The sequence below is a fragment of the Nematolebias whitei genome, chromosome 19, assembly GCF_014905685.2.
Source record: "Nematolebias whitei isolate Nwh7 chromosome 19, NemWhi1, whole genome shotgun sequence".
Lineage (NCBI taxonomy): Eukaryota > Metazoa > Chordata > Actinopteri > Cyprinodontiformes > Rivulidae > Nematolebias > Nematolebias whitei.
In genome coordinates this window covers 29,126,960-29,152,375 of record NC_056516.1, presented here as the reverse complement: position 1 = coordinate 29,152,375, position 25,416 = coordinate 29,126,960, and the positions used below count along the sequence as shown (strand labels likewise).

The window sequence follows — 25,416 nt, the reverse complement described above, 5'->3', positions numbered from 1 at the left end:
TAATCATTTGATACTGCATGAGGGAGAACTCAGGATGTATCAGATTTACTCAGTATATCACCCATCTGCATTTCCCAAAAAATATTAGCTTTTTCGTTTGTAGAATAAGATACTAGAACCCCAGGATCATGACTATAACGTAGACTACATGTTTCTATCCCTCAGTAGTTTGACTTGTCTTTTGACGTAGTTCACCTACAATGCTCCATCTTCATCCTCCAGATGTATTTTATTTTGTTTGGGAAATCCACTTTTACTGTGTTTGAACAAAGCGCTGATAAAACTGCTGAAGCAGTGAATGCACCACATAACATATAGGGGGTAAAAAGTGTAAGAGCACATTTTGTTCACTTTTTGGCCATATGTTAATCAAAAATTAGAAATAATTGCTTTGATAGCTCAATGTAAATAAAATATTTCCAGCAAAAATTATCTTTTGTCACACACAGATTAGCCACCGCTGTTGGAAAGCTATACCCAACACTGGTCGAGTGAGCATCACTCAGTATGAGGTGAGGAAGTCCTGTTTGACGAATAGACTCACTGAACACATGAAGAGCAAAAAGTAATCCCTGCACAAGGTTATCCCAGACGCTTTATTTATTAAATTATAACTAAAAAGACACCATGTTTAATGTCTGAAGTAACAGAACAGGGGAACACAAGGTTGTCATTAAATGTGAAAAATGTTTTGAAGAGTTTCCAGCAGTAATGGTCTTTGTCGGAAACTCATTATAGAGTGCTTTTTTCTTTAGTCCTGTATTACCAGTAATACAGCTGCAGGAACCAAACTTACTACCGTTAATTGGGGGGGTTGAGCTATAAATTCACATGATGGACCTGCAGTCACAGCAGTTAGACTTTTAACATCTTCAACAGATTGAAGAATAAGCCCTGACATTCAAAGGTGTCGCCCCCTCATCACATGCGCAAAATACTGATTTAAATGTGTATCACCTCTGTTACCCATCCTCTCTCTGTCTCGCCTGCAGATGTTGCTGATGACGATGACGACGACGATGATGGCAATGATGACATATCTGATCAAGGCAGGGCCCAGTGGGTTGTCCCTCAGGAATGCATCAAGCGCAGGAGGCGGAGGATGGCGCGCAAGTTCAAAAACAGGAAGATTCAGAGTCAGTTTATCGTTGGGGGAGTCCGTTCCCGACGCTGTGGAATCTGCAAAGGCTGCTTGGTAGAAGAAGACTGTGCAAAGTGTATGAACTGCCTGGATAAACCCAAATTCGGAGGCCCAAACACAAAGAGGCAGTGCTGCATGTAAGTCAACAGGCTTCATTTACAGCAGTGACATTTCTCACACACCGTACGCTTCTGATAAAATTTTAGTTACATCTTGAAAGCCTTTTACTTTTCTCAACCCGTCACTGTAGAGGTGCTGGCATTCGCAATAAATCCACTTTTTTTAAAGTTGGTAGCAATGTTCCCTCTAAGCTACACGCCGGAGCAATCGCGCACTGCTTGCACATTCTCTGCGCACAAGAAAATCTGCTGCGCAGTGGCTGACTAGCCATCTCAACACCGCACTGGGACATTTCCCTGTGGCCTGAACTCACTCAGTGACCACCGAGGAGCTGGACCACCAAAGGCTCTGTTCGGGTCGTGCACAATTATTTTAAATAAACGATCCAGGCCACTCGCTCAGGTACCCGTCTCACTGAAGCTCCCCAGACAGCAGCAGCAATGGGGACATCCCCGCCCCTTCTTCTTTCCCTCTGAGGCTGTCTGTCACAGCAAAGACAACACAACAGGTGGCGCCCCGCTCTAGCCTGTAATGACTCGCGCTCAAGTGTTATATATTTGTACGCGCACCTCTATGCAGTTGCGATTTTAGCCTCTTTGGGGGTGCTCAAGCACTCGTACATTTTAACTTGGCACCCCTGAAAAATAAAGAAACCATCATTAGGAATTTGTAAGGAAACTCTGTTCTCATACCTTAGATTCACCAAAATGTTGACTAAATTTGAAATAAATATGTAATAAATGATGACAGTCTTAAACAGACCAGTAAAATCTATGTTTTTTGTTTTTTTTGCACAAGCCGGAGCCTCACGCCACCTGTCAATCTAGTAGGCACGTCAGCAACTGACCAATCAGCGATCACAATTTGTTCTGAAGTGAACGCCCCTTACCTACAGCCCGATTTTCCTTTAACAACCTTTTTGGGGTTTTGCATGAATGCTTTGCGGTCAGAGGAATTTCGTGAAGAATCATCAGGGGGAAAATGGTTAAACATTGTCAGTGGGGAACATGCGATTCAGACACGTGTTACACTGAGCATTTAGAGGGTGGAATACAGTTTATTCGGTTTCAAAAACTAAACAACAGGAAGTACCACGTTTGTCTGTACGAAGGTAACTTCAGGCAAATCCGCCATTTTCTGTCATAATTGCATTGTATGCTTAATGGTTAAATTAAAGGTTGATGCTTAAAGCTAGCTGTGCTTTGTTTTGTGTGGTTTATATGTAGATATATCGTATGTTGCAACTTCTGGTTGCACAAGTTTAGTCTGTTAAAACCAAACTGATTTTGTACAAAGTGTTTAATAGGTTGTGTAATGTAACATTTACACTTTACATACTGAATTTCACTGAGTCTTTGCCCTGTGTCATTCTGCGGAATGAAAACATCCACTGCAGTAACTATTTTATGTTATTAGTAGCTTAGAATTTTTTTTCTGTCTTCTTTGCCTTAATGTTGGCTGATAAGGCAGAAATACCTCACTAAATGCCTCAGGTAACGCCATGAACTTCACTACCTCCACCATTACAGCTATCTTGTTTGTTTGTTTAAGGTTAGCTCACCCTGGGTTACATTTCCTTGTGGGTGAAGCGATCTTGCCATTCACGTAAAATATTTGATAATGTTCTTATAGACACAATTCCTGAATGTTGGTCATACTGTGTTAATGCTACATGTTTATCTCTTGACCTTACAATTGGCTAGGATGCGTGAGAGAAGTGAAGCGTGCTCTATTCACACAAGGAGAGCTGTTGGTCAGGCTACTTATTGAATCAAATGTTTACTTACATAGGTAAAACTAGAGGTTAAACAACCCATTACAATGCAACAGAATGCAGGAAATGGCATATACTTTATTAAAAAATTTCTGGGGGCGACCCTCCCACCACCACCAGTGTGTCCCTCCCACATTACAAAAAAATGCTTCTGACACCAATGGCCAACACGTTGCTAACCAAGTACACATGTGGTGTCATGGTGTTCAAAGTGCGCCAAACTTAACTCATTCATGGTGGTTTGCGTTAATCGGGTGGTGGCCTGCCATATGACATACTACACATCTCATGAGCAACAAGATTGTCTTTTTTCATTTTAAGTGGGCCAAATCACTTAAAGTAAACTAATTGAAATTGCTGCTGTAACTGGATTCTTTTAATAAGCCATGTAACTTGCTAGATCCCAGGTTTTGAACAGGTATGATACTGGTGTGTGGCCACAGCGTGCACATCTGATGTTGCTCACAGTGATCCTCAGTGAGCTCAGGGAGCTTGTGTGTTTGCCCAGACACATGAAAAATTAGAGGGAACATTGGTTGGTAGGTATATTTTTTTTTACAACCTACCAAATAAACATTTAATGAGTGAGATGTTTGGGAAGGAAATACACTCGTATCATACCTGAATTATACACTGCCTGGCCAAAAAAAAAAAAAGTTGCCACCTGAATTTAACTAAGCAAATGGGTATGAGCCTCCTATTGGATAATTACTGCATGGGTGATTATCTTTCAGCTGGCAACAAGTTGTTTAACCCCAACTGATGCAATGAGTTGCTTCTCATTTCTTAAACAACCATGTTGAAAGACACATGGCGTGGTCGTGGAAAAGTTGTCAGTCTGTTTGAGAAGGGTCAAATCATTAACATCAAGCAGAGAAAACATTTAAGGAGATGGAAGAAACTACTAAAATTGTGTTAAGAAATGTCCAACGCATTATTAAAAACTGGAAGGATAGTAGGGACCCATCGTCTTCGAGGAAGAAATGTGGCCGTAAAAAATCCTGAATGATCGTGATCGGTGATCACTTAAACGTTTGGTGAAATCAAATGGAAGAAAAACAACAGTAGCACTCGGGGCTATGTTTAATAGTGAAAGTAAGAGCATTTCCACACGCACAATGTGAAGGGAACTTAAGGAATTGGGACTGAACAGCTGTGTAGCCTTAAGAAAACCACTAACCAGTGAGGCTAACTGGGAAAAAAAGGCTTCAATTTGCTAGTGAGCATAAAGATTGGACTCTGGAGCAATGGGAGAAGGTCATGTGATCTGATGAGTCCAGATTTACCCTGTTCCAGAGTGATGGTTGCATCAGGGTAAGAAGAGAGGCAGGTGAAGTGATGCACCCATCATGCCTAGTGTCTAGTCATCAATGTAAGATCTTGGCGAAAAATTAATGCAACACTGGATGGAAATAGATGTTGTGACATTGTAGAAGCTTATTGAAACAATGACGCAGTGAATGCATGATGTAATCAAAGCTAAAGGCGGTCCAATGAAATATTAGTGTGTGTGACCTTTTTTTTTGGGGGGGGGGGGGGGCAGGCAATGTAAATGCTTTTGTATTCAATTCAATTATAGGTTTTCAAAAACCTGTAATGGAGCATTAGGCCCGATGCACTGTCATTTTTACTCAAATCAAGACCTTCATTCATGTGACCAGAGTGGCCCAGCTGTGAGTCAGACTAACAAAGACCCTAACGATCGATCCTCTACTATGAGGAGTGAGGGCGATCTGCATGTGAATCTAGTTTACAGAACACCTCAGCTTTATAATGCCATTTCCTGGATGACTGAGAATCTTACCAGCATTTGTTTAATTGTTAGCTGTAAAGAAAAACTTTAGCTTTTATTGAGCAGCAGTCGTACACTTTATTAAGTGTGCTTGTTCAATTGCATGTTAACATGAGCGGCTAATCAGCCTATTACATGGCAGCAACTTAATGCCTTTAGGCATGTAGAGAAAAAAAAAACTTGAAGTTCAGACTAGACATCAGAATAGGGGAAAAGGTGGATTTAAATCTTAGGGTTTAAAAGGAATGGTCCAAAAAAGAGAAAATATTCAGAGTGGCATTTGTGTTGACAAAATAGCCTTATTAATGCCAGAGGTCCGAGAAGAATGGTTCAAGATGACAGAAAGGCATCAGTAGAACAAAAAACCACTTGTTACTAACAAAATTCTGCAGAACACAGTCTCTGAACACCCATTATGGACTTCAGTAGCAGAAGCTGAAGCTACAGTTCACACAAACTCACCAAAATCGAACGGAAAGAAATTGAAAAAACATTGCCTTCTCTCCTGAATCCCAATTTTTTTAATTCTAGTGGCCTCCACCTGATCTCTGTCCTATCGAACACGTTTAAAATATGGTGGAACAAGAGACTTGCATCATGGCTGACAAATCTGCAGCAAGAGCATGAAGCATCATGCCAGTGTGGTCAAAACTCTTCCAACAACTTGTTGAAACAATGACTTGAAAAATTAAGGCAGTTCTGAAGGCAAAAGGGGGTCGAATCCATTACAAACACTTTAAAAAGTGGCCAGTGAGTGTGTATACAGCATAACCTTGATAATGGATGGATGGGAGGATGTCTTGGCTTTGTCTGAATCCACTTAAATCATGTATTTAATTCATAAACCAGTTATTTTACCTCATTTGTTAAAACACTATCAGCTGATATGTGGTTTACAAGAAGAAATAAATTTTGGATGGCTTTTCAAACTGGTTTTATCCCGTTCCCATGGTTCAGTGAAGTTTTGTTAAATAAGAAACCCGGATGACTTTAAATCTACTCCGTTGCTTTTTTTTTGTCGTTCAGCTTGTATAAACTGGTGAGTATAAAATTGTAGTTCAGGCCAAAATGAGGTTTGTGCTGCTAAATTATATTCTGAGGTGGTTACCTTGTACTTTAAAGATTGTGAAAGACACTTTCAATTATCTCTTTTTGTTTGTTTGCAGATACAGGAGGTGCGATCGGATTGAGAAGGCAAAGTTGGACCGCCTTATAAAGCCTTTAAAAAGTATGTAAGGTGGAAGTCCTGTTTGCATATTTGAATTATTATTTCATCTTAAGTTTGATTAATTCACTTTTTAGTAATTATGAAATAAAACTTAATCGTACCAATTGTAATTAAGGATGGGGCTCCTTTTTCTCAGTCCAGGCGAAGCGGTACTTGGCCTACACCTCTGATGCAAACAGGAGCGCCAGAGCATCGGGCGAAGGTTCGCCCCTGACAGCGTTCGGCACCAGGAAGCAGTCGCTGCGTAAAACCAAGCCGCGCTCGTACAGCAGACTGCTTAAATCTGAGTCTGAAGAGGAGCAAGAAGAAACGGAAGGTATGCAAATTACATGTTGCCTCTAGGAATGTGCGATATGGCATAAAATTCATATCACGATATGTATTGTGAAGGGTGGCGATAACGATATATATCGCAATATGTTTTTAAAACGCAACAAAAAAGCATAGGGTGTCCTTTTGCCATCATATATTTTGAATTAAGAAAATTCCACTACTAGGTCCAGAGAGTTTTTAAATAATAAACAAATCAAGTATTAGGCTTCTTTCTTGTAGTGCAAATGATATCAAATGTAGTTTTAGCCATATGTTTTAAACAAAAAAATATGTTATTAACTCTTAACAGTTTCCAGTCTTACTTAAGAAATGAACAGCAACAGAGCAGCATTTTACACAGAAACACTTCACCCTCCAACTCTCTAGTGGGCGACGCCTTCTGCTTTAATGGAGAGCTGACACAAAATGAGTCTGTGGCTTTGACCAGAGGGTCTCACAGTAAATTCACACAACACAGCGTTCTTTTCACAGATCAGAGAGCAGGTTTCTCTAAAGGTGACCAACGCTTACTTTAACTTTCGATGGAAAAAAACAAACTTTCGACGGAACACAGCGTTTTGTGCATGCGTCAGAATACGGCAACACTACGGCAAGCCGGCTGTAGTTAGCTTGTAGCTTCGCTACTTAGCTCTCGAAGAAAAGACTTTAACACCACTTGCGCACAGTTTTCAACTAAAAAAAGTAACGATTAAACTGACAACTCTGATTTTACATCAGACACAGCATTACTGCGGTTAGCCGGTAGAAGACAGATCTAGATCGTAGGCTAAATTTCTATCGTTTCTACCATGTACCGTATATATCGCGCATTCCTAGTTGCCTCATCATTTTTCAATTGACTTTTTCTGAGCGGAACTGTCAAGATTTGAAATCATTTAAATGTCTTCATATCTTTTATTAACCACAGAGAGCTGATTGAAACAACACATGACTTGAATGATTAATCATGAGCTGAACTGAAATAATCTGACTAGTAAATGCCCCCAGGGAGCAATATTTTCACTTTGCAAAGAGTTTCCAGTTGTTATTGTAAAGATTTGTTTCTGAAATGGTTTATTTTATTTTATTTTTTCAATATGCAGCTTTCCAAGATGGCGCTGTGCATGATCCACCCACCGAGTCCTTAAAGAATCGTAGGCTATTTTCCAAAAGTGTTGGCAGCAGACTGAAACCCTACAAGGTAAAACCACTGAGCAGGTGTTTATTTTTACCTTCCAAGCCTGGGTCAAGTAGTATTTTATGGAGAACTTTTTTTTAAAAATTTGTTTCAGTTGCTCTGCTAAGTTCTAAGGCATTTTGTATTCAGATGTTTTGTTTTTCTTTTTATTTTAGTGTGCCATATTTACATTTAAGAGTAAATTTTACCTGGAACTTACAATCTCAAATGTTCACAATTAAAACGGCACCAACAATTATTTCCAAATAATACTTGGCCCAGTGCTTTTGTATATATATATATGTATATATATATATGTATGTATGTATATATATATATATATTTTTTTTTTTCCCAAGTAACTGTAATAACATGTTTTAAGTTTCACCCTCTTTTACCTTCTGTTTCTGACTTTATGCTTTCTGCATGCACTTATATCTTTTCATAAACCAGACTTATTCTGCTTTACTTGATGTTTTTGTAGCCACATAGAAGCGTTGTTTTGAATTGAGGCTGATTTAAAAAAAACAAAAAGTACTGTCATTCAGTAAATACATTTTTCTGGATAAGTTGTATTACAGCTCCATGACAACAAGAAATCTTTGTATTCAAAAGAAAGAAAATAAAAATATTTCCATTCTTCATCAGAATTTTAATATTTAAAGGTTAATATTTATTTACATAAAGAACCACACAATAAGTAAACTTAATGATGATGATAAAAGACAGTTTATAAAATGGAATAAAAAGCTTGTATGACCTTCTCACATCTAAGAAATAATTTGTTTGGCCATATTTAAAACACTCTTGTTGTTCGTTGGCTACGATTTCGTTGTTTAGGAAGAAGCGGCTATAAATAATGGCTGTATGGATGTTTTTCTTTCTATTTTTGCTATTTACATAAACTAATAAACATAACAATCTTTTGTTTTTTAGAATTGTGTGGTAGTCTTTTTTTTTTTCACTTGTTGCTTTTGCCTAAAATAGTTGATTAGTTTTTTTTTTTTAATCCTTGCGTTCAAGTACAGTAATTTATTTCCTCAAATATGACATTGCTCAACTTTTCTATCAAGTTAATTGCTTTTATAAAACTGAAAAGCATGAGAAAATTAAAGTTTATTTCGATTTTGTTGTGTTGGCTAACCTAAATAGATTAAAAAAGTTTAGCAGTAGTTGTGAGGCTGGGACAGCAAAAGATTGGGCATGTATAATTTTTTTAAATAGTGTTGAACAATATAAGGTGGATGTAAGAACTTGTGGATCTAAAATTTTAAATATTCCATTTACTCTTTATTTAAAAAAAAACCTCAATCTTTTAATTGATCGTATTAACAGATTTTGCACAATTTAGGTTAGCAGTCTTGCTTCATATGAGCACAAACCAGTTTTTTTTTTTATATATATATATTTGTTATAGAGCCGCATCTAAGAATTTGTGTATTTTTGCTGTTGCTTAATGCATTTGCTTAACTCGTCTTTTAACTTCCTTGTTCTTCTAACACATTATGCTAAAAGTTGCTCCTTCCTTTTCCTATCATTCTGGCTGCTGCCGGTCGTCGCCTCTGCATGCTACTGTTACTAGTGTCACTTTGGAACCCGTCTTGCTGGTTGGCTTAGGCAGTCCCCTCCTCTGCAGGAACAGGAGAACTCAGAGGAGATGAAGCCCAGAGAAACTTTACCTGAATCCAGATCAGCTGGGAGCCCCGTGTCGAAGCTGCAGAAGCAGCCACAGATTCACTTGTACCGTCTGCCTGATTGGATCCTGAAGCCTGGCACTCGGTCTGTGCGCTGGCAGTCGCTTCAGTATTTGGATCAGTGTGTTGCACATCCAATGGCGTCCCAGCTACTAACACAGCAGCGTTCATGTCCCATAACAAACTCCCAACTTTCACAGCATCCCAAAACAGACTCTCCACAGAAATCTTCATCGTTACACTTGCACCATGTGCAGTCAGTGTTTTATTTGCATGGGTCTGTACCATCAGCACTTCAACAACATCCAAAGTCTGCACTGCACTCAGCTCTGGCAAAGGTTTCCTCACAGATTTTCTCACAAGGATCTAAGATGAAGCTCCCAGTGACTCAGATGGATATTGACACAATAAAAACTGTCTTCAAAGTCAGGCCTGAACTCCCCTTGACTTTTAGCTTGGGCACAAAGTTTAAGGAGCGTGCCCAGAAGAAGCTGAAGGACACTCGGAAGAAGCAGCCAGAAGAGGACAAGGACTCATCTGTTAAAAAGACGATGCCGCAAAGGTGTCCAAGAACTGACCCACAATATGTCCTTCATTCCCAGAATCCTGCTGAGTGTGCATCAGTGAACACCCTGACAGGAATAACTAATGGATTTCCCCAAAGGGGCGTGTTGAAGAGCAAACACAAGATCCGTGTGGACTTCAAGGTGAGTTTTTGCTCCAGAGACGGACAGTATTTTAATATCACAAATCACTAGTTCACACCAGATTTACAACTTATTCATTTTTTAAATGCCAAACATTTCTTTTTAGAAACTCTGCAGTATAAAATAATACAATCACTATTTTATATTCCACTATTATAGCATGTAAAGAAATACACAATCATTTAATTTATGTTATATATCTTAGTATATTAGTTATTACTTACATTACTTACATTACATTACTTGGTTATTGCACAAAAGTGCAAAGAAAGTCAAGTTAATGTTTAAAGTTAAAGTACATGTGCAGGAGTTGACCAACTTTGATCATGCTCACTGTTAAGGGACTGCACAAAAATAATAATTTAAAAAAAAAACAGGGTACATTTCCATTTTGATATTTTGTATGCTTGAAAAAAGTCACTAAAGTCCATGCTCAATAATCCAGGTATAAAATCCAACAGTGTTCAGTCAGGTCATCTGGATGGTTCTTTTTTGTGCAGAGACGTTTTGCCCTCCATCCGAACCTCCACTTTTTTTTTTTTCCACTTTGGAGTAGGCTATTGGTGGAGAATCCGTTCAGTTTGGTGTTTCATGGGGGCCGAGATGGTGTAGAGGCAGGGCAGCCGGCTTGGGACCCAAAAGTCCCAGGTTCGATCCCCAGTCACTGCACATCACGTGGCGTCTCTGGGCAGCACGCCTCATCCCCAAAATGCCTCCCGGGCGCTTTCAATAGCTGCCCACTGCACCACCTGGTGGTGGATGGGTTAAATGCAGAGACTAATTTCGCCATTGTATGGAAACATACAGTGCTGACATTGTGATGACATTATTATTATTATTATTGTTATTATTATTATTATTATTATTCCTCAGACTGATTAAGCCCTTCGGATGGAGGGCGAAACATCTCGGCACCAAAAAGAAAACGCCCAGATGACCTGACTGAACATTGTTGGCTTGAAAAAAGTCCACATTTTACAGTGTCATTTGGGGATTAGAGCATCATGCATGTTTAATACTACAACTCGTCATAAAGGTTATGCAGTTAGGATTAATACATCTTTTTATTTTATATTCAAATTAAATAACATAGCTTGTTTAATTATCGCCAAGCTAATCTGTAAAAATTCCGGGTCACTGTACTGATGCTTTTGTTTTGCAGGAGGACTGTGCAGTCCAGAACGTCTGGTTGATGGGCGGTCTCAGCGTTCTCACCTCTGTCACATCGACTCCTCTGCCCATCTGTCTGCTGTGCGCCAGTAAAGGAAGACATGAGGTGGAGGTGCTTCATCGCTTTAACAATCATAATGTGTTCACTTGTTTGTTTTGATACAATGATTATTTTTTTCTAAACCAAAATTTCCTGCTTCTGTCAGATGATTTTCTGCCAGATCTGCTGTGAACCCTTCCACATTTTTTGCCTCCCACCTGAGGAGTGCCCCCTGGAGGAGTCTAAGGAGAACTGGAGTTGCAGGCGCTGCAAATTCTGTAACGTGTGCGGCCGTAGAAACAAGAGCTCCAAGGTGTGCACTGTTGATGCTGAAGGAAACATTTGTGTTTTGTTGCAAACTTGCAAGAAATAATTTATGATGAAAATTTATTTATTTGTTTTGTCTTCATGTTTGTTTTGAAATTGTAATTGTATTTATAAACATAATAGTATAGATCAGGGCTATTCAACTGGTGGCCCGCAGGCCACTTCCGGCTCGCGGGTGACTTCAGTCTGGCCCACCAATGAGTTAATAGGTCTGTTTATTTCATTCAATGCAATAAAACCAATTTAAAATGTAACAGATCATTTTAATACTTGGTTTATTTACATAAACGAGTTACAACAACAAAATAATTTCCCTTTGGGATTAATAAAGTATTTTTGAATTTTGAATTTGAATTTGAATTTGAATAATGACTTTAATTCCTGGATTTCCAGCCCATGAGCTGCTGGCTTTCAGAAACCGGGGACCCCTGAGCAGTTTTGTTGAATAGCCCTGGTGTAGAACATTTGGTAATTTGGAAGTTAAACCAATATTGATGTATCTTTTTTTTTCAGCCTGTGTTGCAGTGCAGAAGATGCCAAACCTCTTATCATCCTTCCTGCCTGGGACCAACATACCCAAAGCCAATAAACTGCTCCATTCCCTGGGTAACCACTTTAATAACCATTGAAACTGAAACCTTCTTTATTCTTGGGATATTAAGAGAAGGCAAATATTAAAGTCACTTTGTGTATCTTGGATATTTATTTTGTTTACGTGTTTGTGCAGGTGTGCATGACGTGCATTCGCTGTAAGAGCTGTGGCGTGACTCCTGGAAAAACTTGGGGGATGACCTGGAACCACGAACAAGACCTCTGTCCCGACTGCACCGCTCTCCACAAGAAAGGTAAGAGCTTCACGACAACATACTAGGAACTGCTTGAGATTTACTCACGGGCTGGTTAAAGAAGTTGTTTATATTCTGAGTGTTTGGCACCAGACATGATTGATGTTGTTTACTTTATGTCAGGTCATTTCTGCACCGTCTGCCACAAATGTTATGAAGAGCACAGCCAACCCCCGGAGACGATGCAGTGCTCAAAGTGCAGCCACTGGATTCATTATGAATGTGAAGAACTTTCAGGTGAGTAACTCTTGTTAGTTAAACATTAAAAGTTTCTGCTGTCTGATTGCTGAATTTAGTATTTTTAAATTATACTATTATTGGAATAAAGACATACTATTGTTTCATGGTAAATTCAGAGATGGAGTTAATTTTGCCTGCTTCTTTACTACTTTACATAAAGTCTAATAAGGATAATGCACAGATTGTTTGTGAAATACATGCACAAAATATGCCGGGTATTAATTTTATTATACAATAACCACTGCTCAGTATTAATGAATGCAAACATTTTATGAGATTTACTTTTATTTTTTTATTTTTTTATTTATGTTCTTAAAGATGTGATGTTTAAAATTCACAACAGTTTGGTAACACTGTAGTAAATATTTTTTATTAGATAATAATTGATGGTTAGCAAATTATCTGACTTATCTCACTTTATACTATTTTTTTCTTTCATATTAGCTCTCAAATGTCTAAATGTAACGTTTAATGAAAATGGGCTACTTGTTTTATGATATAGTAGGTAAACATGTTTTGCTTTTTATAGAAGAGTTTTTCGGGCTGCTAAATCAGCCAGGCAGCATGGATTTTACGTGCACCCCATGCAAACAGCACCACATTGAACAAAGCAGCTTGAAGGAAGAACTGCAGAGGAAGCTGATGGCCGGGCTGGAGGAGGTGCTCGCTGACCTCCTCTCGTCCAGCAACACTCAGCACCTCCTGCTCTGTAAAGAGGTGAGACGTGGTGTCCAGAGAACATCAGTAATCCTATCAATTCAAAAATGTAGTTTTGTTCTTTTTAAGTTTCTATCCCTTTTTTTCGTAAATGAATGTCCGATATATCATTTCCGTTTCAGTGTCGGGAAGTGAACACAACTCCAGCTGTTCAGGAACAGCAACATGTCTGTGATCTGAAAGCTGTGGAGAAGAAATTTAAAGGAGGTGGCTACGCCTCAGTAGTGAGTGGATGCATGTTTTTTTTTTTATTCTTATGAATACAAAAGCTGACGTTCAAAGAGAAAGCTCAGATTTTCTCAGTTTAAAACTTGTAACATTTCAATTGGATTACCTAATGAAAGTAGTCATAAAATCTACTTTGACTCCTGACTAAAGCAATCTTTTTGTCTTGTTGCTAATTCAGAAAGCCTTTCATTTGGATGTTGCTGCTGTGTTGAGAAAATGGTTGAAGGAAGAGGAACTTCTCCCCGAAGATCAGAGACCGACCGTACAGTCCAGATCACACTATGTCCAAGTAAGCCCACAATTTTTGTTGATCTCCAAGAGAAAGCTTCCTTTTTGTTAAAACATGTTGCTTCTTCTTAAAACCATTTGCATTTGATCTAACTTGAGTTCTGCACTCCTTACAGGCGATGAAGCTGGTCTTTAGTTGGTTCCCTACGTGCCATCTCAAAAAGTGGAACTCCTTTTCTGAAGAGTTTCCAAAGTGAGTACACACAATCAAAATATGTTCCCTTGAAACATCCTTTATAGCCTTTTGGTGGTCACTTTAGCAAAATAACTGTGTCCTCTGCTCTTCAGTGGCATGCTCCCAGAGGCAGTCCTGCCTCCTTCTAAAGAGCATAGTTATGCACAGTGGATGGAGAAGACATACCAGCCCAGAGACTCCAGGGTCCTGCAGACTCAGCCTGACTGTAAGCCATCTTCAGACCTCACACAGGAATCTGGTGCACTGCTCAACACCCCCATTTATTCACAAGGTATGAAAACTATCCCAGTCTGCCTCTTCTACTCAAAACCTCTGGATTAGCCAGTAGCAGGTAAACTTTTGCAGTGGAATAACATCTGTACAGCTCACCTTTTTCAATTTGGGAAAAATTAAGTAAGGTTGTTTTTCTTGCAGAATCCACTAAGACTAAAGATTTGAGGCAGTGTGTCCTGTGCCAGCAAAATGGAGACGCAGCTTCAAATGTGAGTTTTTATAGGAACTTTGTGTCGCTTTCTTTGCGTCGGAATAAAAAAGGCCTCTGTTTCTTTTAATTAATTTTTTAATCGTTTTAGCCATGTGACTGTTTTATTTTCTTGTCTTGATAGGAGGCAGGGCGGCTGTTGTATTTGGGACAAAATGAGTGGGCTCACATCAACTGTTGCCTGTGGTCTGCAGAGGTTTATGAGAAGGATGGTGCTCTATTGCAGGTGCACAGTGCTGTCTCAAGGGGGCGCTACTTGGTAAGGTGTGATGCTTTGTAATTGTTGCATGAATGAGATTTAAATGCAATTCTAATATCTTCTCCTTTTTTAGCGTTGTGATCGTTGCGGGCAATCAGGAGCCACCGTGGGCTGCTACCTCGCCAACTGCCAGAGTAATTTTCACTTCATGTGCGCTCGAGCCAATAGGTGTGTGTTCCAGCAGGACAGAAAAGTGTACTGCTACGCACACAAGGATCTCCTCAGCACAAAGGTACGGATATGGACCTCATAGATTAAAAAAAAATCTCCAATATAAATGCTTATTCTAAGGGATAAAGTACCACTCCAGAGTTTAACAAAACACATCTCACACGTAGTTTTTTTGTACTTTATTTTTATTATTGCTCATCATATTTTTCAGACTGTGTCAGGAAAAGGGTTTGAAGTGCCTCGCCGGGTGTATGTGGACTTTGAGGGGATCAATCTCAGAAAAAAGTTTCTCACCGGCATTGAGCCAGAAAACATAAACATGACAATTGGTGAGAACGCATGTGTGCTGTTAGTTTAAGCTTCACGTGTTTTCTTACACGTTACTGCTGTTGATGGTCGTGCGCTGAACTTTTGGGTTTTGCTTCCCAACTTTGTCAGGTTCTCTGCAGATTCAGAAACTCGGTGTGTTGTCAGAGCTGTCTACAGTTGGGAGGATGCTGTATCCCGTTGGTTATCAGTAAGTGCTCAATGTCAGAACATCAGCAAGTTTTAACATTTTAAGCTGGATTAATTGCAAGTTTTTAATTTTCTCTGCAACATTGCATTTAATTTTTCACATTAAATGTTATTTTATTTGCATATTTAAGTAAAAATAATATATAAGTGACTGTATGTGCTTGTAACATTGTGCCTTTCCTTACTGGTTCTCAACATGCTTCAAAATTTGCTGTAATTGTTATTTATTTTTTTTACAAAACGTTCTTTCTATCTACTCCGTAGATGTTCTCGGTTGTACTGGAGTACTGTGGACCCCCGGAGACACTGTAAGTACACCTGTAAGGTGACAGAAGTGAGCTCACCTCTCCCTGGTGAAGAACAAGATCTGAGGTGGGACAAAGAAGAGAACCACACCATAATCCACAGCCCTAACCACCTCAGAGATGACCCGGATCTCCCAGGTTGCTCCAGTATAGAAGTGGCTAAATTATTCAATGATTTGCAACATTTTGATTGGAGATACTAATATATCTGTGCACATTGTTTGGCAGATATGGAGTCCCCAGATTGTTTAAGCTCCTCTTCCAGCCCAGTCAAGTCTGCAACCCCGTCGCCCAACTCCAAAATACACAACACACCTGGTTCCAAAAGTCCTGGTTACTCTCAGACCAGGAGACCTGCAGGAGGATCATCACGTCCTCTTCCATCTCCAGGTGAGTCACACGTTTAGGAAAATGAGCAGTTATCTCGTCTTTTTTTTTTTGTTGGTAGTTTGTGTGAATCCTGGGATTTTATTTTCTTCAACGTCAGGCTGTGCTCATAAATCTCATCACATCCTGACACTGAGGGACCTTGATGACCCTCGTCGTCCTCGCAGGCTCTCAGCAAGACGACGCTGCAGCTCCTCGCCGACAGAAAGCAGCCCGCCTGTACCGACGAGTCTTCGCTCCATAAGCTCCAGATCCGCTTTGTTCAGCTCTCATCCAAGATCTTCAAACGTAGGATCCGCCTCTCCTCCGCTCTCACGGCAAAACTCAACATCTCCGGTTTGGAACTCCCCTTCTAAATCCAACGCCAGTGTTTCTCCGGGGCTTTCACCTCGACAAGGGGCGATCTCTCACTCCCCCCGAGGAACACAAAACTTTAAAATCACAACCCTGGTGTCCACAGAGGTTCCCCAAGACTTCTTGGCATTGTCTGAGGCAGAAGATGCAGCTGTGGCCACAACAAATGGGATCTCTCTTGCTCCTGGTAACCTGGAGGAGGAAGTAGCCCACCTGATGTCTCAGGAGCTGCCTTACACGGTTTTTGACGCAGATGTAGCAGTGGCCTCTATGCTGAACACTAAACTTGAGTTTGACGAGGCTCTCCTTGCTGAGAATGTGACTCCTACCAGCGCTAGAGAGCTGGAAGGTGGAGCACAGAAAGACGATCGGGACAAAGACTCCGACGATGAAGACTTGAGTCATTATGTCAAATTTACCCGTACGGTTGTGAGTAATGCAGCAGGTAGCTCAGACGCCTCCAGTCAGCCTCCTTCTGCACCTTCAATATCACAGTTGGATGGGGCTGACAGCGGGTCAGAGAGTGAGGAAAGCAAGGTGCTCAAAGGACAAACCAAAATTCACACTGTTCACGCCACACCTACAAAACGTCTAACAGTTAATCTGACGAGGCTGGAGCGAATCTACACTTTGCCAAAACTAAACACTGAGCACCAAACTACTGAGCCAGAGTCACAAGAAAGTTTATCCTCTCCCGTTTTTATGGATTCAAGTTGCATCAGCAATGACGTGTCGTTACAAGAAGAGGAGGTCCAGATGACCCCAGACACACCAACATCTCACGATGAAGTGTTTCTGGATTCAGAGACGGGGCGTTTTGTTTCAGCTGCAGAGAGCCCCGTAGTGAACGCAATGCACAGTAAAGTTCAGGCCATAGATGACAGTTCTTCATCATCAGACCTGTCTTTAGGATATAAAGATGATTTGCGTGATGCTGATTTTCATCCAGCGTTCGAACAACCAATGATCAAGAAACCCATTATGGTGAAGAAAAAACAGCCTACATCAAACCTTAAGCTTCTGTTGCCACAACAGAACCTTCATCTCCAGCCAACAGTCAATGTCTTGGCCGCTCGACCCAGACAGACTGTAAATATTTCTCCCCGCGGTTCTGCTACTTTCTGCACAGTCCCGCGCCCAGTCTCCTCCCCTATCATAATCAATGGTTTAAGCACTTTACCTGTTCAGCCTGGTTCCATACGGGGCAGAACCATTGCAATTCGCTTGGACAATCCCAAGCCAGTACAGCCGAAGGTGGTTCAGAATCAGGCTGAGGTGGCAGGCTTGCCCACTCCCCAGACTCCTGTCCGTCAGGTCCTACTCGTCAACCGTCAGGGGCAGATTCTCATCAAAGACCCGAGAACAAACATGTTTCAGACACTTACTGCAACCACACCTGCTTACAACAAGATAAGCCAAATCGCTAAAATGCTCCACAGCGGAAACACTTTTAATCCGTCTGTTCCTTGTGTCGTAACAAAGCCTCAGCCCAGCCCGTCTGACCTGAACAGCCCTCCTGCTAGCAACCACACGACAGCAGAGAAGAAAATAATCTTCAGAGTATTACCTGTGAAAAGCAGCCCTCCCCTAGCTCCTGTTAGTGTGGAAACTGTTCCTCAACTGAGTTTTTCCAACATTGAACAAAGCACAGCTCAAGCTATTCTCAACAAAGCAATGGCTACTCACCGTGATGCGCCAAAGCCAAGAACCATCATTCTAAGCAATACTCAGCAGCTAATTACCAGAAGTCGAAGACCATCCCAAGTTCCATGCACAGATAATTCAGAGCAATCATCGGTGGAGCGTTCAGAGTCCCCCAGTGTTTTTAGTGGGGAATCAAAACGCCATCAAGTTCGAGTAAAAAGAGTGTCCTCTGCATCGGAAAAGCCTTCCAGGAAAAAATCTAAAATGGATATTTTGAAGATTCCGTCAAATGAACCGGAGGAAGGTCAGCAAACCAGGTATTTAAATAATTTATAACCTCAATTACTTTCCTTTTAGCCACCAAGTGAGACTATATTTTCTCTGCGATATTAAACTGAGGAATTGCCGTCTTTTTTTTTTTTTTTTTCAGGGCAAAAAGTGTTAGAATGAAAGCTCCAACGATAAATGAAGTCCTTGACCTGAATCAGGAGATCATGTCTGAACCTGAGCCAGTGAAGAGCCCAGCTTCACCACCTCCTGCTCCTCTTAAACCTCCCATGCCATGCAGGTGAGTTTGCTTTATTGCAAACTTTATATAAAAACTGGTTGCTGTGCTGTCAAGTTCAAAAGAAGCAAATTGTTGCTCTTTGGTGATAATAATTTAAATACCGTATTTTTCATCCTATAAGTCGTGGATTTATTTTATTTTATTTTGCATAATTTGCATGTCCTGTGACTTGTAGGCCGAAGCGACAGATTTATGGATTTTTCCCATATTTATAAACCAATTTTTGACTGAGATATGACCGTTTTCATTCATTCTGACTGAAAATATTGAACACTACCATTTTCAGCCACTAGATGGCAGTTGAATAGTAAGGCATGCCATTGTATCATGTAATAAGTAAACGTGGCTAATAATGACACAATTGGCTTGCCATAGCTTGCCACTGTCGTCTGCCTAGAGCAACCGAATCAGCTTAATTTCGCTGCGCCGTCCCGGTGAAATGCAGCTGATTTGACCGTCAAAGTGCATTTATTAAGTAAAAGTTCAACTGAGACACACCTTTACTATAAAGTCGAGCAAGCAAATAATTGTTTTAGGTAGTTATATTGTTAAATTTCTAATAAATAGTGAGTTGCCCTCTGCGCGTTCATGTTTCCACGTATCGAGTTTTGAAATGAAGCTGATTTGACCCTCAAAGTGCATTTATTAAGCAAAAGTTAGACTGAGACACACCTTTACTATAATTTCAAGCAAACAAATAATTGTTTTTAAGTGTTAATCTTGTTAAATTCTTGTTAAAGTCCTCCTGTGCACGCTCCCACTGCTGCCATTTGGCAGCCCATCGATTTTTGGCACAACACCGGCCCACATTTCCGGATGGTCAGCGGTGACGTGTAACAAACGCGAAGCATCAGCGGTGACGCATAATAGATGCAACGTATACGACAAAGTGACATATTTATGAATTTTTCCACTTTATTAGACATATCTGGACTGATGCGACTTATAGGGCCTAGCGACGTGTACGATGAAAAATGCGGTAATTGACTATTGACATTTTCCTTAAATGTATTTGATTACAAGTTGTTTTTCGTGCTCTCATCTGTGCCTTTTGTCCAGGCATCCTCGGGCTCCAAGTTCACCTTCATTCCCACAATCCAACCCTCATCCCAAGGTTAAAACGGACACCTGGGTCAGCGCTCGCCACGGAGACCTGTCTGAGTGGGGCCCCTATACAGGTTTGTTTGGGGTTGTATTATTTTTTCTTTCTATGTAAATATTGAATATATATGAAGAAAAGGTAAAAAATGGTCCCTATTTGCCCTTAATCCCCAGGTTTTAGCTCAGAAGAAGAAGTCTCGGCACTGAAAAACAGAAAGAAGACGCGTATGAATCAGCCTCACCTGCGTTTTGAAATCACCAGCGAGGATGGCTTTAGCGTTAAGGCTAACAGCATAGAGGGTAGGAGATGTTTTGTTACTTTATAAATAGCCTTGTTTGCCCAATATTCAAATTTAAAAACATATCTCATGCAAAAAAGAGCTGTGTGTGTCTCACCATACTCCGTTATCTCTTCTTCAGTTGCCTGGCGTGCTGTGATTGACGGCGTGCTTGAAGCCCGAGCAGACTTCCACCTGAAGCAGCTTCCTCTGGGCGTGATGAGCGGGCCGCGGATGCTTGGCGTCGTCCACGATGCCGTCATCTTCCTGCTGGAGCAGCTGGAAGGCGCCACTCACTGCAGACAGCACCGCTTCCGTTTCCACCGCTGTGACGACGTCGAGGAGGAGCTGCCTCTCAACCCAAGCGGCTGCGCACGAACAGAAGTCTACACACGGTGCGGACACAATTTCTGCTTTTAAAAGCACATGAATACTTTTAACAGACGCTTCAATAGACACTTATGCTGTTCCCCCCCCCCCCCCCCTTTATTTTATCCAGGAAAGCAACGTTTGACATGTTCAACTTCCTGGCGTCACAACACAGAGCTCTCCCTGATTTTATAGGTCCCTTCGATGAAGATGATGATGAATTTCCCTTCAAAGCCTCTAGGTTAGTTACTGAAATCATTGCCACTTGTCTATTTTATTTGGAACCTGCCTAAAAGAAAGTAGCAGATGTCTTTCCATGTTGAAAACATAAACATTTTTATTTCCCTCTTTTCAGGCGAGCTACTAGCACCGAGCTCCCCATGGCGATGAGGTTCAGACACCTGGAAAAGATCTCTAAAGAAGCAGTGGGCGTTTACAGGTAAGTACAACAACAAAGAAAAATAACAAACTTGATCCATGGTTGCATTATTAACTCGTGAATTTCTCTCTTTGCTTCGTAGATCTGCAATTCACGGTCGAGGACTCTTCTGTAAAAGAAACATCGATTCTGGAGAGATGGTGATCGAATATGCCGGCACGGTCATTCGCGCTGTTCTGACCGATAAACGAGAGAAATACTACGACAGCAAGGTTAGTTAGAGATTGGGTCGTTAAACTCTGTCTAGTTCTGTGAATTTATAGCACCTTTTCCACAAGTAAAATGTTTTTAACTATGAGAAGTTTGCTGAAACTGCAACTTCACATCAGTTAATTAAAATAATGTTTAGTTTCTCTCTTTAGTTGATCTTTTCTTTTAGGTAAAAAAAAACAAAAAAAACTAATAAGGCAGGGTTCACAGCGTGTCAACTTCCCAGGTGGAGCTGCATGCAAGAATTATCTCACCACATGCTGTGATGCAAACAGACACATGCTTACAAGATTTTCTACAAAGTGTAGGCAGCTGATCTCCTCGTGCTGCAGCTGCTGGTACAACCCCTCGTTATGCGCTCTGAGAAGAGTGACAGCTCTATCAGCAGCTTGAGAAGAATGACAGAGCAACAAGATTTTCAATGCTGAGCTCCTCTGCAGATGAGCTGACTCAACTCTACAGTAAAAGTTAGCTTGAGGAAAGATCATGTTGAATCAAGAAACAGCACAAAATGCTCAAATTGGTTAAAAAAAATTAAAGCTGAAATACAATGTAGGCGTGCAGCACGGTGGCGCAACTGGTAGAGCTGCTGCCTCTCAGCAAGCAGGTCCTTGGTTCAAACCCCGGTCCAGGGGCCTTTCTGGGTGGAGTTTGCATGTTCTCTCCGTGCATGCGTGGGTTTCCTCCCACAGACCAAAAACATGCATGTTAGGCTGATTGGTAACTCTAAATTGTCCCTAGGTGTGAGTGAGAGAGTGAATGGTTGTTTGTCTCGTTTGTCTCTCTGTGGCCCTGTGATGGACTTGCGACCCGTTCAGGGTGTCCCCCGCCCCTCGCACAGATTGCTGGACATGGGCACCGGCGACCCCCGTGACCCAAAATGGAACAAGTGGGTAAAGAAAATGGATGGATGGATACAATGTAGGCGTGGGTCAATATATTTTTACTGCACAGTAGTCCTTCGTTTATTGCATGGGAGCTGTACCCTGAAGACCCGCGATAAGTGAAAAACCGCCAAGTAGGAATAGTAGTACAGGTAGTAAGTAGTTTATTTTTGTATTTTTATATACATTAGTCCCTCGTTTATCGCACCCTGAAAACCAGCGATAAGTGAAAAACAGTGAAGTAGAGATAATAGTACAAGTAGTAAGTAGTAGTTTCTTTTAGTATTTGTATATAAATATATTGAGGCATTTTAAACCCTTCCCATACTCTTGCAATAATTTAAACAACGTTTCTAAACCCTTTAAAAGAGCACAGATTGTTATGATTTCAGCTCTGCCTCATCTGCTCTTTGCCGCCTGCAAGTGCTCATGGCAGCACCCACTTCTCCACTCTGCATGGAGAACGCTGATCAGCTGCAGCAGGAAGCTTATCCTGCAGTATGGGTTGCACAAATGTGCAGCAGGTGCTAAATTTTTTAAAATTATTTTAAATTTTAAAAATCCATGCTGACTGTGCTGCTACAGCGAGTCCTCGATAAACAAACCGCGAAGTAGCGAGGGACTACTGTATAACCTTGAGCGCACACACACACATTAAGACACATGGCTGTGGTACTCTGTTCAGAATTATTTGACAACCTGTACTGTGAACGTAGAACAAAAAGGGGGTTCAGGTTATTTCAAATGATGCAGCCTTAAATGTCTGATTTTTCCAAATTTAAGAAAATAAAGGACCTCTAATCCGGCTTGTTGTTGGAGCTGCAGAGTTCCAGTTTAGCATTAATAGCCTCCTGGCCAACTAACGTATTTATTCATGTATAAATCATCAATTTGGGGGGGGTCTTATTATACACAGGTGTAAATTTCCACCACACAAAACGTGTACAGGAGAATAGTGACTTACACAAAGTTATGCAAAGCTAAGTAAAGCTAAGTGCCACAGGTAACATCACCACCCTAGCAGTGCTTCCCCCTAGCACCCTCTGGTTGACTGTACAAAGTCTTCTGCTAGAACATGTGTTCACGCTCTAAACGCCGGCGTTGTTAACATAAAATAAATAAAAATCATACAAGAATCATCATATGATCATTTCATTGATAAGTATACTGATGGCTGAAAAATCTTGACATTTGTATGAAATTAGGTGTAGAATTATACAAGGATTAGATTTTTTATGCTTTTTAAGCTAAAAAAAAAATGAGGGATCGCATTATATACTAATAAATACGGTAAGTTGTGATAAGGCTTTTAAGTCCTTTTTAGCAGGAGTGAGCAAGTGAAGTAGGTCCTACCCCAAACAAGACGAGGAGCAGTGTCCTCTCCAGTTAGAGTAGATAACAGAAGCGCACACTCAGTGCATCTAGAAGTAGAAAAGGATATTCAGGCTTTCAACGCTATTCGATGAGCAGAACTCGAGCCAATGCATTCAGTAAAATTGCAGAAGATATTCAGTTTTAGTTTGGAATTAAGTGAATATCATAACTTGTAGTGGCTAAAAGAATTAGTGTTTGTCATTTTCCACCAGGGCATCGGCTGCTACATGTTCCGCATCGACGACTTCGACGTGGTGGACGCAACAATCCAAGGCAACGCTGCTCGTTTCATCAACCACTCCTGCGAGCCGAACTGCTACTCCCGCGTCATCAACGTGGACGGCCGCAAGCACATCGTAATCTTCGCGCTGAGGAAGATCTACCGGGGTGAAGAGCTCACCTACGACTACAAGTTCCCGATCGAGGACGACGAGAGCAAGCTGCGCTGCAACTGCGGTGCGAGGCGGTGCCGCCGCTACCTCAATTAGTACCGTTAACCTGAAGGAGGCTGCGGCGTTGAAGCTATTAGAAGAATAGAAACACGGAGTCGTAAAAAACGAGCCATCAATGACATCTGGGGACGAATTCGATGGTATCAGAGCGGTGGATAGTTGTAGTGTTTTTAGGTTTTCTGTACTGTTTTGTCGTTTCCTGTCACGCTCTTCAGGTGTTGGTGACCTCCGGGTCTGGACTGGTTATTACCCACACCTACAAACGGTGAGCAGAAGCTGATTGCAGTCATTACTTTGTAAAGAGGGATTCACTCCTGTGCTGCAGACGGCGCGTCTCTGCGAACAGGAGGTCAAAGAGGAGGACGAGGGGAATTTTTTTTTCGGCACCTTACTTTGGCACAAACTTCCCTGGCAGCATCGCCGTCGCAGCAGGCAGGGCACGTTTTCATTTCCACACAAAGTAAACACATTACACTCGAAGCACCTTGTGTACGTTTGTAGAGCAGCTACATTTTAACTTCACTGGTGAGCAGGGACTTTGATATTTCAGGTGCTGGTGAGGTCCCCCCCCCCCAATAAATGTTATGTTTTATTAATCATCTTGTTTGTCCGAGCCGATCTGAGTGTTTTTATCCCACAGTTATATTCTGTTCTCTTGTCATTCTGTTGTGCATTTTAACGCTCATAAGCGTGACTTTTCAAAAAAGGGGTGATCTTACCCTGCAGTCCATGAGTTTTTGTATATTTGAACAATAAATGTCTATTTCACAAAATGATAAAAATGTGTTTGAGCTTTTCAGCTGCGATTTATAAGTGAAAGCTGATTTACTGAAATAAAACTTCCTTTTTTTATACCCTTTTCTCCTGTTCATGGTTGTCTCAGGTGAGCTACCTCAACTGTGTTATGAAGCAAGATTTTGTAATTATACTTAAACATAACTCACTTTCACCCAATTACTCCCCCCAATCATCATACATTGATGATACAAAAATACTAATAAAGTTGAAAATTATTATGAACAGGAGCTCATTGAAGAACCACATCCAGATATTGGTTGTATACGAGGGTAGGGAACTTTTGGTTGGAATAAATTTCTTGTGCAAATTTCTTTTAAACCTAAAAGCTCACTATGATCTTGTGCTTGTAAATAGTTGTACAAAAAATTTCTAAACCTGTTACGTATTTTTTTACCTTCATTTTTTTTATTTATGTTCAATAAAAACGTGTTCAAAGTTCACCTCTTGCTAGTGTTTTTAACCAGCCAAACTTGTTAAAGATGCTAAAATGAAATCACACGCTTTTAGATTTACCATTTTCTGTACCTTTTATATGCACTTCCATGTTTTGTACGTTCTTTAGACTTTTATAAATTAAAGCTTATTCAGATGACGGGTTAAGGATTTTTGGCTTTTTTGAATTTGATACTTTTCAGCCTGTCTAACTTTACAAATATTTCCCCACAAACATGCATTTAAATCTTGAATTTCTTTTAAAACATTTTCTGAACTCTTCAGCATGCTTGTACTGTTATTTCGTTTTAATCCGCTGCTACTTTTAAGTTTTTACTTCTGCTACTTTGAGTTTTAGCCTTTTGGCACAGCTAAATTTTAGTTAGCCTTTTGTCCCA

The 25,416-nt window shown here is 40.7% G+C and overlaps 1 protein-coding gene across 1 annotated transcript in view; it reads left to right on the top strand.

The window, feature by feature from the left end:
* The window catches only part of kmt2ba (lysine (K)-specific methyltransferase 2Ba), a 33,523-nt gene extending 9,033 nt beyond the window's left edge, over positions 1–24,490 (top strand). Inside the window, exons 6-36 of the mRNA XM_037693386.1 lie at positions 993–1,278; positions 5,994–6,055; positions 6,192–6,371; positions 7,471–7,568; positions 9,841–9,945; positions 11,108–11,227; positions 11,322–11,468; positions 11,996–12,088; positions 12,210–12,327; positions 12,451–12,564; positions 13,097–13,284; positions 13,407–13,508; positions 13,691–13,801; positions 13,917–13,993; positions 14,089–14,267; positions 14,411–14,478; positions 14,602–14,736; positions 14,810–14,968; positions 15,119–15,236; positions 15,346–15,424; positions 15,688–15,866; positions 15,957–16,118; positions 16,216–18,430; positions 18,544–18,681; positions 19,741–19,859; positions 19,957–20,082; positions 20,203–20,455; positions 20,560–20,670; positions 20,785–20,868; positions 20,951–21,080; positions 23,549–24,490. Of these exons, the coding sequence (XP_037549314.1) occupies positions 993–1,278; positions 5,994–6,055; positions 6,192–6,371; positions 7,471–7,568; positions 9,841–9,945; positions 11,108–11,227; positions 11,322–11,468; positions 11,996–12,088; positions 12,210–12,327; positions 12,451–12,564; positions 13,097–13,284; positions 13,407–13,508; positions 13,691–13,801; positions 13,917–13,993; positions 14,089–14,267; positions 14,411–14,478; positions 14,602–14,736; positions 14,810–14,968; positions 15,119–15,236; positions 15,346–15,424; positions 15,688–15,866; positions 15,957–16,118; positions 16,216–18,430; positions 18,544–18,681; positions 19,741–19,859; positions 19,957–20,082; positions 20,203–20,455; positions 20,560–20,670; positions 20,785–20,868; positions 20,951–21,080; positions 23,549–23,824 (6,332 nt within the window). The 3' untranslated portion in view covers positions 23,825–24,490. The remainder of the gene's footprint in view (positions 1–992; positions 1,279–5,993; positions 6,056–6,191; positions 6,372–7,470; positions 7,569–9,840; positions 9,946–11,107; positions 11,228–11,321; positions 11,469–11,995; positions 12,089–12,209; positions 12,328–12,450; positions 12,565–13,096; positions 13,285–13,406; positions 13,509–13,690; positions 13,802–13,916; positions 13,994–14,088; positions 14,268–14,410; positions 14,479–14,601; positions 14,737–14,809; positions 14,969–15,118; positions 15,237–15,345; positions 15,425–15,687; positions 15,867–15,956; positions 16,119–16,215; positions 18,431–18,543; positions 18,682–19,740; positions 19,860–19,956; positions 20,083–20,202; positions 20,456–20,559; positions 20,671–20,784; positions 20,869–20,950; positions 21,081–23,548) is intronic.
* The last annotated feature ends 926 nt before the right edge of the window (positions 24,491–25,416 follow it).